Consider the following 9,692-nt stretch of genomic DNA (forward strand, 5'->3'; position numbering starts at 1 on the left):
TCTCTGTGTAGCTTTGCGCCTTTCCTGGAACTCGCTTTGGAGACCAGGCTGGCCTCGAACTCACAGAGATCCGCCTGGCTCTGCCTCCCGAGTGCTGGGATTAAAGGCGTGCGCCACCACCGCCCGGCTGGCACCTTTTCTTAATCTTCATTAGTCCTTTAAAAATTCCATACAATGCATTTTGACCATATGCGCCCCTCCTCTGGCTCCTCCCATCCTTGCGTTCTCACCTTTTAAAAACCACTGAGTCCTCTTTGTACTGTCCATATATCTTGGATATGTGGCCTTCCATTGGAGTGTGGTGGACCTACCGTGCTCACAGCTTTGGGGGGAAAAAGTACTCTATCCATTGCCAGTAGCTCCTTGGGTAGGTGTGGGACTTTGTACCCACCTTCCTGCCAGAACTTGTGGATGATCCACAAGTCATATGGGTCCTAAGGGAAGCTACTCTGCTAAACAGATGCAGTATTAAACTGATTTCTAATGAGCCAATTCTGACCCTGCACAGAGGCTTCTTCCGGCAGGAATTCTGATTTTTTCTTTTTTTTAAATATGAAATCCCCTTCTCTTTCTGCATTGGTTGCTGTCTTAGTTCCACCTTGCTACAACCAAATATTTGATGCTGGGTGGTACAGAACAGAAAGAGGTTTATTTGGCTCATGAGTCTGATGGCCAGAATCACAACCTGGCAAAAAGAGAAAGAGCCATGTGCTAAAGAAGCCAGGCACATGAGGAGCTTCACTTTGTAACTACCTGATGACATGAAAAGGAACCCAGTCAGTCCTGTTGGAAGTGTGTTAATCCCTTTCAAGGCTCGTGCCTTGGTGACCAGCGGGTTCCACTCTTTAAACCCACCACCTCCAGATAACATCATGTTGGGGTCCATGCTTGTTTGGGGGACAAACACTATCTAAATTAGAGTATAACTGATTAAACACCTATGGGGCAGTGTGGGGCATGCCCATAGAGCTGTTGATGTGTGATTTCTGGGTTTGTGCCTGAGGCCTGTGCACACGAAGGGCAGGTCAAAGCACCCGGCTCAGGATCAACTTGCTGAAACCCAGTGTGCAGAGATCACATAGGGTAGAGGGAGCCAGAGAGGTCTCTGCTCCAGGAGGGCATCACCTGGTGTGCCGGATCTGTGTGTAGCAGGATTCTCAAAACACCGGGACTAGCCGGTCGGTGGTAGCACATGCCTTTAATCCCAGCACTCAGAGGCAGAGCCAGGCGGATCTCTGTGAGTTTGAGGCCAGTCTGGGCTACAAAGCGAGTTCCAGGACAGGCTCCAAAACAACACAGAGAAACCCTGTCTTGAAAAACCAAAAAAAAAAAAACAAAACAAAAAAAACCCAGGACCAGTGTGTGAAGAACTACATGAGAGCCCTAGTCCGAAGTTCTGGATGCTGAGGGGTGGGGTGAGACAATAGGGTAGGGAGGTGGCCTGGAGCTGTCCTGCAGGCTGCTTCACGTTCTCTGTTTCAACCCGACAGGTATGTGCAGCCTCCGATGATCAGCTTCGAGGCCATTTTCGAGCAGAGCACCCCCAATTCGCCCATCGTATTCATCCTGAGTCCTGGCTCTGACCCTGCCAGTGACCTCATGAAGCTGGCTGAGCGGAGTGGCTTTGGGGGCAATCGCCTCAAGTTTCTTGCAATGGGTCAAGGTCAAGAAAAGGTAACTAGTGGGTTCCATGTGAGCTGTGGCCAGCAGTGCTCCCCGGGGGGGAGAGGAAGTCGGGCTCAAACCACGTGACACTGGAGATGGTTTGGCTGTGGTCTCCTCACTTCCTGTGACCACTGGACTCCACTTCAAAGGCCCCTGTCACCATGGCCCCGTATGGGTCAGCAGTCTTAGGCTCCTAGCATGTGGCTCCTGGGGATTTTTCAGGTGGCCCTTTGGAGGCTGTCTGTCCCATGCCATACTACCTGCCAGCTCATTGTGACAGGGCACAGCACTCAGGGAAACTCGGGGTCAGAGGAAGCCAACCACTAGCCCTGGCTTTGTTATGAAGTGTCTGTGAAGCTCTGGGAAACACGGCCACCAGCGCCCGGGACAGGAATAATGACACTGGGTAGACAGGGCACAGCAGGCAGAACTCACTTTCCAACCTCAAAACCGGAGGAAGCCATTTCCATGTGAGTGCCACCCAGGCTTCGGGGCCTCTGGAGACCAAGACAGTGTTGAAGGAGGGGCTACTGCCTTTGTGGTACACTCAGGAAGGGGTCGTGGACCACCTCTGTGCTCCGGGCCCTGTAGGTCTGAATCCTCTGGGCCAGTTCTGCTTCCTGGAGGGATGGGAAGAACTCCTGCAGGCCTGCTCGGGTGCAGTCTCGGATGCAGTGTGACTGTGAAGGAAGTTAGGGATCTTGGGGCTGTGGAGGCTGAAGAGGCATGAGGCTCATCGTGTAAGCCACGACTGGCCCTGAGGTCTCAGATGGCAGGAAGACTGTCTCGGGATGGTTTCCGCCTTAGCTCCTGGATCCCTGGGTCCTTCTGGCTCCCTTGAAGCACAGGGTTGGCCTAGCTTGGGAACTATCGTCCGCCCCCACCCACCCCACCTCACTCCTCCTGCAGGTGGCACTGCAGCTGCTGGAGACGGCCGTGGCTCGGGGACAGTGGCTCATGTTGCAGAACTGTCACCTCCTGGTCAAGTGGCTGAAGGACCTGGAGAAGTCCCTAGAGAGGATCACCAAGCCACACCCTGACTTCCGTCTGTGGCTCACCACAGACCCCACCAAGGGCTTCCCCATTGGAATCTTGCAGAAGTCCTTAAAGGTCTGCCTTGGGGGCATCCATACAGAGACACTACAGCTCTGGTCCCGGTCACTGCCATAGGGATCCTAGCGTGAAGGGGATACCCCGTGTACCACCCCACTCTCCTTAAGTGGCTGTGGGACTTGGGTGTGTGTGTGTGCTCTCTAGATCTCCCGTTCCAGCTGGAGATATGCTATGGGAGCAGGAGGTGGCAGAGGGCTCCTGGGTCAGGCCAGCCTTCTGCCCTTCTGCAGGTAGTCACGGAGCCGCCGAACGGGCTCAAACTGAACATGCGGGCCACCTACTTCAAGATCTCCCATGAAATGCTGGAGCAGTGTCCACATATCGCCTTCAAGCCCCTGGTCTACGTGTTGGCCTTCTTCCACGCCGTGGTACAAGAGAGGAGGAAGTTTGGCAAGATCGGCTGGAATGTGTACTATGATTTCAATGAGTCCGACTTCCAGGTGAGCATGGCGACGTCTGTCCAGCCAGTGTACCCCTACCTGGCTGGCTTCTGCACCTGCCTTCCAAGTGCCAACCACAGCTCTTCCTCCTCTCTAAGGTCTGCATGGAAATCCTAAACACATACCTAACGAAAGCCTTCCAGCAGCGTGACCCGCGCATCCCGTGGGGCAGCCTCAAGTACCTGATCGGAGAGGTGATGAGGCCTGGGTGCCTCCTGAGGGCTGGGGTCTGGGACTGAGACACCTCTCCTTTGAACCCTTGGTCCTTGTTCCTGTCCCCCACACACTCCTTACCACCCCAAGGCCCCTGAAAAATACTCTTGCCTCTTCATTGTCGTTCCTTGACAAACTCCATTCCCAGGGAGGTCTCTTGTGTGGCTCGAGGGCCACTGGGCCCCTGCTAATCTTCCTCAGGGCAGTTCCTAGTTTGCAATGTACTGAGCACATCCAGGGAGCCTTGTTGTGTTCTTGGGGTGTGGGTACCCTGACTATAGCTGAACTCGTGGGGGAAAGCTCTAGATTCGGGGAATTCTGCAATGCAGAAGGACTAACTGCTAGTGTCTAGGTTCTTGTCTGTCTGTGTCCCATTTGGGAATTTTCCCAGTCACCTTAGGCTCTCTGTGGGCTGCTTCATACTTTTGTTCTGTTCAAGAAATCAAGAAAAATCAAGACCACAGCATGATTTTATCGATAAGCCCCCCTTCTTATCTATCTGGCCCAGAAGGCTATTTGAGTAGACAGGTTGGAGCTGGGCAGTGGGAGGGGCTAGAGCTGTAGGTGCATGCGGGCTTATGGGTCCCCACTGGTTCTCCCCTACTCTGACCTCAGGTCATGTACGGAGGCCGGGCCATCGACAGCTTTGACCGGCGTATCCTCACCACTTACATGGATGAGTACTTGGGAGACTTCATTTTCGATACTTTTCAACCATTCCACTTCTTCCGGAACAAGGAGGTGGACTATAAAATCCCCGTGGGTGACGTGAAGGATAAATTTGTGGGTGAGCTGTCCCAGGGTGAAGAAAATTCTTTGAGAGATGACAGATTTTCATCTGCTTTTTCTGTGGTTGACTCGAACTCTCTGCCACCATCTCCTGGTGGGTCTCTTGGACTGGTCAAGTGAGGCTGTCCCCTGGGCCCTGCCTCACCTTAGAGCTGCTCCTTAGCTGAGGTCACCAACCCTGGAACTTCACCCCGAAGGGCGGTGACACTGGGAAGGTCACTCGGCCATCTGCACAGCAGATACAGTGCATGTGGACGGGAGAGGTGGCATAGGGCCTTTATTTTAAAACACATCAGCAATGGAATTAATTTTGATTTTGGGAGCTGTGCAGGGGATGTGATCAGGAACACCCAGTACAACCTGCTCTCTCTCTCTCTCTCTCTCTCTGATTCTAGAAGCCATTGAGACCCTCCCACTTGCCAACACGCCGGAAGTGTTCGGTCTCCATTCCAATGCTGAGATTGGCTATTACACACAGGCAGCTCGAGACATGTGGTCCCATCTGCTGGAACTACAGCCACAGACGGGTACAGCTGCCAGGGAGCCCCTTAGCTGGGTTGGGGGCAGAGGGGTGCTACTGGTGGATGCAGGTAGCTTGCCCAAGAACAAGGAGGCTCTCAGAGCCCCATCTTCCATGCAGCTAGCCTCGAAATCTCTTAAAGTGCCCTCCTTTCAGGGGAATCCAGCAGTGGCATTAGCCGTGATGACTACATTGGCCAGGTGGCCAAGGACATTGAGAACAAGATGCCCAAGATCTTTGACCTGGACCTGGTCCGGAAGCACCTGGGCTTAAACATTTCACCCACCTCGGTGGTGCTACTGCAGGAGCTGGGACGTTTCAACAAGCTCGCTATTCGCATGACCAGGTCTCTGGCTGAGCTCCAGAGAGTGAGTGTGACCCTGTGGGCATGGACCTACCTGTCGGGGGAAGCCCCTGGCCCTCCATAGCCCTGCTGAGGACTCTCTTCTGACAACAGGCCTTGGCTGGGGAAGTTGGGATGAGCAATGAGTTAGATGACGTAGCCAGGTCTCTCTTCATCGGGCACATCCCTAACATCTGGAGGAAGCTTGCCCCCGACACCCTGAAGACCCTTGGAAACTGGATGCTCTACTTCCTGCGGCGGTTCAACCAGTACACACTGTGGGTGAGTGCCGGGCCAGTGTGGGTCTCTTTCTGATCACCCACCCACACCCGTCTTCCCAGTGTGGACCCCTGTGAATGTGTATCGGGTGTCCCAGGGATGCCCTCAGTTGCCATGGGGCAGTCTGTGCTGGTATGCCTTTGTGAGTCTGATTTACTATGCACATGAGATGATTTCATCTAAACGTCTTGGCATCTGTTCTAGCTCATTTTTAGGGTCTTTATCCTTCCTCCTAGGGGTAACATTTAGGTGGCAACTGTGTACATTTGTGTCACCAAGAGCACTGTGGTCACTGTCCATGAATGCAGTCAGTGTGTATACCATGTACCACAGAGCACACATGCACTTGATATATTTGTTGTTGTGAGATAGCCTCTAACTCTGTAGCCCAGGCTGGCTTGAACTGGTGGCAATCGTCCTGCCTCAGCCTCCCAAGTGTTGGGATTACAGGTGTGAGCTGAAGTCTGTCTGGGTTTTCTAGAAAGTCAAAGTCATAATACTTGGGGAGTGACATTTGTTTTCTTCTGTGTGGCCTTTTGAGTTTGTGGCCTTTGATCACCAATGGAACATCTGATTGTTTTGCCCCGCATTTCTTTAATGAAGGTGACGTGGAGGGTATTTCGTATGTTTAAAGACATTTGCGTTTTCTGTGAACTGTCATGTCTGCTTCCTTTTGATAGAAGACTCCATCTTTTTATATTGATTTTCTTAAAACTCTATGTATGAAGTATGCGTCTATGTGTGTGTGTGAAGGAATGCATTCAGGTTTGTATGTGGAAGTCGGAGGGCAACTTGGGAGTCAATCCTTGCCTTCCACCTTATTTGAAGACAGGGTCCCTGGTTCACTGCTAAGCCCTACAAGCTAGCTGCCCCGTGAGCCTCTGGCCATCCTCTGGTCTGTCCCCCGTCTCGTGGAGGGGCCCCAGGGTGACAGATGGGTGGCAGTACACCCAGCTATGTGGTTTCTAAGGGTCCAAACCCAGGTCTTCAGGCTTGTGTGGCAAGTGCTGGTCCAAGAACCGTCTCCTTAACCCTTTTCACTGGTTTTTAAGAGCTCTTTGTATATGAGAGAAAGCAACCCTTGGTCTGCTGGTGCTGCATGGACTCCTCCCTGCTGGGAGCCATTTACTCGGATGATGATGATGGTGGTGGTGGTGGTGGTGGTGGTGTGTGTGTGTGTGTGTGTGTGTGTGTGTGTGTGAAGGTTTTAAGTTTGAACGCAGTCAAAAGTCTTTTCTTTGGTGGCTTCTGGACTTTGCGATTCTCCCCTTGAACTGTGAGAGGTCTGATGTGGTACTTTTGTGGGTTTGTGTCTGTCTGTATGTATGTGTGTGTGTGCGCACATGTGTATAGAGGCCAGACATGAACCCTGAGTGTCATTCCTCATGGGCCATGACTTTGTTGAGACAGGGCTTCTCATTAGGACCTGGGGTTCACTGGTTTGGCTAGGCTGGCTGGTCAGGGAACCTTAAAGATCTTTCTCTCCTGTCTTAGCACTGGGATTACAAGCATGTGCCACCATGCCTGATGTTTTTAATGTGGGTTCTGAGGATCAAATCCCCACATTTGTGTGGCAAGCACTTTGATGACCTTGGTGTCCCCCTAAATATTTTGGCCCACCTGGAGTTTGGTGGTCAGCTTTTTCCCTAATGGGCAGCTAACTGATCTAACATCAGCATTTGTCACCATGGGAGATCGGGTCTTTTATCAGCTTAGAACAGGGTGTCACAGCCCAGGCTCCTGTTCCTGTCCACCTTCCCTACCAGGTTACCGAGAGCGAGCCCAGTGTGATGTGGCTCTCAGGGCTGCACATACCCGAGTCCTACCTCACAGCACTGGTACAGGCTACATGCCGGAGGAATGGCTGGCCACTGGACCGGTCCACCTTGTTCACACAAGTGACCAAGTTCCAGGATGCTGATGAAGTAAATGAGCGTGCTGGGCAAGGTACGGTGAGGGTCACATACCTTGGTCTCCATTTGAGGCTTTCCTCCCAGGACCATCCCCCAGCTCAAAGGGACAAGCACTGTGTGGATCAGGCCATGCTTGAGCTGGGCTACCGCCTACAGTGCTATCTGTGGTATCTCAGAGAGCAGTTTCTCATTGGAGACTAGCACAGTCATGGTGGATGGCAGGGAGGCCTAACCATGCTAGTTTGTGACAAGTAGGCTCCCAGGTCAAGTGAGTTTTCAAAGAGATCCCTGAGTGGCTTTCCCTGAAGGGCGGAAGTGTGAGAGCCAAAGAACACATAGGCTAGCCAGGAGCCTGGTCTGGCATGCTCAACCTTTTTGTTTGTTTTGAGACAGGGTTTCTCTGTGTAGTTTTGGTGCCTGTCCTGGATCTTGCTCTGTAGACCAGGCTGGCCTCGAACTCACAGAGATCCACCTGGCTCTGTCTCCTGAGTGCTGGGATTAAAGGTGTGCGCCACCGGTTCCCTGCTCATGCCCAACCTTTTGACATTGTGATATGACACTACAAAGTTCCCACTTGAGAACTGCACAATCTAAAAATCAAGAAAAAACAAGACAAACAAAAACCCCAACCTCTCCTACTGTTTTAAGTAGGTCTGCAATTGTAAGGGCTGCAGTCATCCCTTTCCTCTGCCCATGGGATCCATCTGCTACAAGATGTGCTGATTTCAGCTCAGCCAGTAGCACTCTGACTACGCAGGTGCCAGCTGGAAACTGTTCCCCTAGCCAGAGTCCACTGAACTGCAAAGAACAGAAGCCCCTTGTATCTGGTTGAGAGTGGATTCATGGGCAAGTCTCGGGGACCCTCAGGTCTCGCTGGTGAGCATCCAGCTGCCACTCTGTGGGGCAGGTGGACAGTTTTTGCCTTTGGTGAGAGCGCAGAATCCTAACCACTATAGACCACCAGTAAGTTTTGATGTTCTTGCTTTTGGGGTCTCTGCATGCTAGAGACCACACTCCTCTTGGATTTCCCCCTTTGGTTCAGAGGATGCTGGGATTATCATGTGCCCGCTCTGAGCTGTGTGCCCTGAAGCCAGAGTCCAGGGAGAGAGGTGCCGTCTGGACCCACTTCCTTGGGGCCCTGTCTTCTGTCTAGCTATTCTTTCACACGGGGAAGTGGGGGCAGAGTTGAGCCCCCTCAGTGGCCTTTGTACTTGTCCTCTGTGTACATCTTTGAGAGGAGAGTAGCCCCACAAGACACAGATGCATCTTGTCACCCCCAGGGTGCTTTGTCTCGGGGCTCTACCTGGAGGGCGCTGACTGGGACATAGAGAGAGGGTGTCTCATCAAGAGCAAGCCCAAGGTGCTGGTGGTGGACCTGCCTATCCTGAAGATCATCCCCATTGAAGCTCACCGCCTGAAGCTGCAGGTGACAGTCACCTCCCTGGCCCCATGGTGCCTTCCCTCTCAGGGCGGGATAGGGAAGCCTTGGGGGGGCAAGATTAACGCTATGGGGCCAGTTCAGGGGAAAACACTCTGGCACACATGCATGTGGGTGTCCATCATCCACAGCGGTCAAGTCCAAGCTCAGAGCCGGGGGAAACTCCCTCCTTAGGAAATTCTGGACACACTATTTGAGTCAGAAAGTGGCGCCTTCTACTTTGCCTGGCTGGGGACCATCTTTGATGGTCTGTGGACCAGGCAGCACTGACCCAGCTACCCCATGGTGAAGTACTCAGTCTGAATCCCTCTAGTCACGAGCTGATGCCTCCAACCTTGAGGGGATGTCACCTGCCTTTCCCTTGTAGAACACCTTCCGGACCCCAGTCTACACCACCTCCATGAGGAGGAATGCCATGGGAGTCGGCCTAGTGTTCGAAGCTGACCTCTTTACCACGAAGCACATCTCACACTGGGTGCTACAGGGGGTGTGCCTCACCCTGAACTCGGATTAACCCCAGCACGCAGAGGACTACATGGAGCTACCATGCCTGTGGCAGGCCACACCGGTGCTGACGCCTCGCCAAGAATGGGAGACTGAGGTCGTTTCAGGGAGTTTCCCCAGGGGGCCAGGTGGAGTGGTGGAGGATGGTGTTTGATGCTGATTTTCCTTGCAGTTGAAATCAGCCATCTAAACATACTTTTCCATTAAATGAATCTTGTTTTGCAATGGGTTTTTGTGTGTGGATACATGTCCATCTTGTTCATTCCTCAAGTACTTTCCTTGTGTTTCCTGGCGCTTACTGACTTGCCAAAGCCTCAGGGTCCCTGTCTTCACCTCCCCAGGGCTGGGGGTCACACACAAATCTGCACCACCACACTTAGTTTTTGTTTGTTGTTTTTTAAGATTTTATTTCTGTGTATGTGTGTGAGCCTGCCTGAATACACGTGCACCACATGTGAGGTGTTGGGGTCCCTGG

At 52.6% G+C, this 9,692-nt stretch overlaps 1 protein-coding gene across 1 annotated transcript in view; it reads left to right on the forward strand.

Annotated features, from left to right (window-relative positions):
• The window catches only part of Dnah10 (dynein axonemal heavy chain 10), a 122,999-nt gene extending 113,553 nt beyond the window's left edge, over positions 1 to 9,446 (forward strand). Inside the window, 11 exon segments of the mRNA XM_052755466.1 lie at positions 1,491 to 1,674; positions 2,575 to 2,775; positions 3,009 to 3,218; positions 3,317 to 3,412; positions 4,047 to 4,218; positions 4,616 to 4,747; positions 4,897 to 5,108; positions 5,198 to 5,365; positions 7,129 to 7,309; positions 8,556 to 8,701; positions 9,081 to 9,446. Coding sequence (XP_052611426.1) covers positions 1,491 to 1,674; positions 2,575 to 2,775; positions 3,009 to 3,218; positions 3,317 to 3,412; positions 4,047 to 4,218; positions 4,616 to 4,747; positions 4,897 to 5,108; positions 5,198 to 5,365; positions 7,129 to 7,309; positions 8,556 to 8,701; positions 9,081 to 9,227 — 1,849 coding nt within the window. The 3' untranslated portion in view covers positions 9,228 to 9,446.
• The last annotated feature ends 246 nt before the right edge of the window (positions 9,447 to 9,692 follow it).

This window comes from Peromyscus californicus, unplaced genomic scaffold (assembly GCF_007827085.1).
Source record: "Peromyscus californicus insignis strain IS unplaced genomic scaffold, ASM782708v3 Scaffold_2__1_contigs__length_46816999, whole genome shotgun sequence".
Lineage (NCBI taxonomy): Eukaryota > Metazoa > Chordata > Mammalia > Rodentia > Cricetidae > Peromyscus > Peromyscus californicus.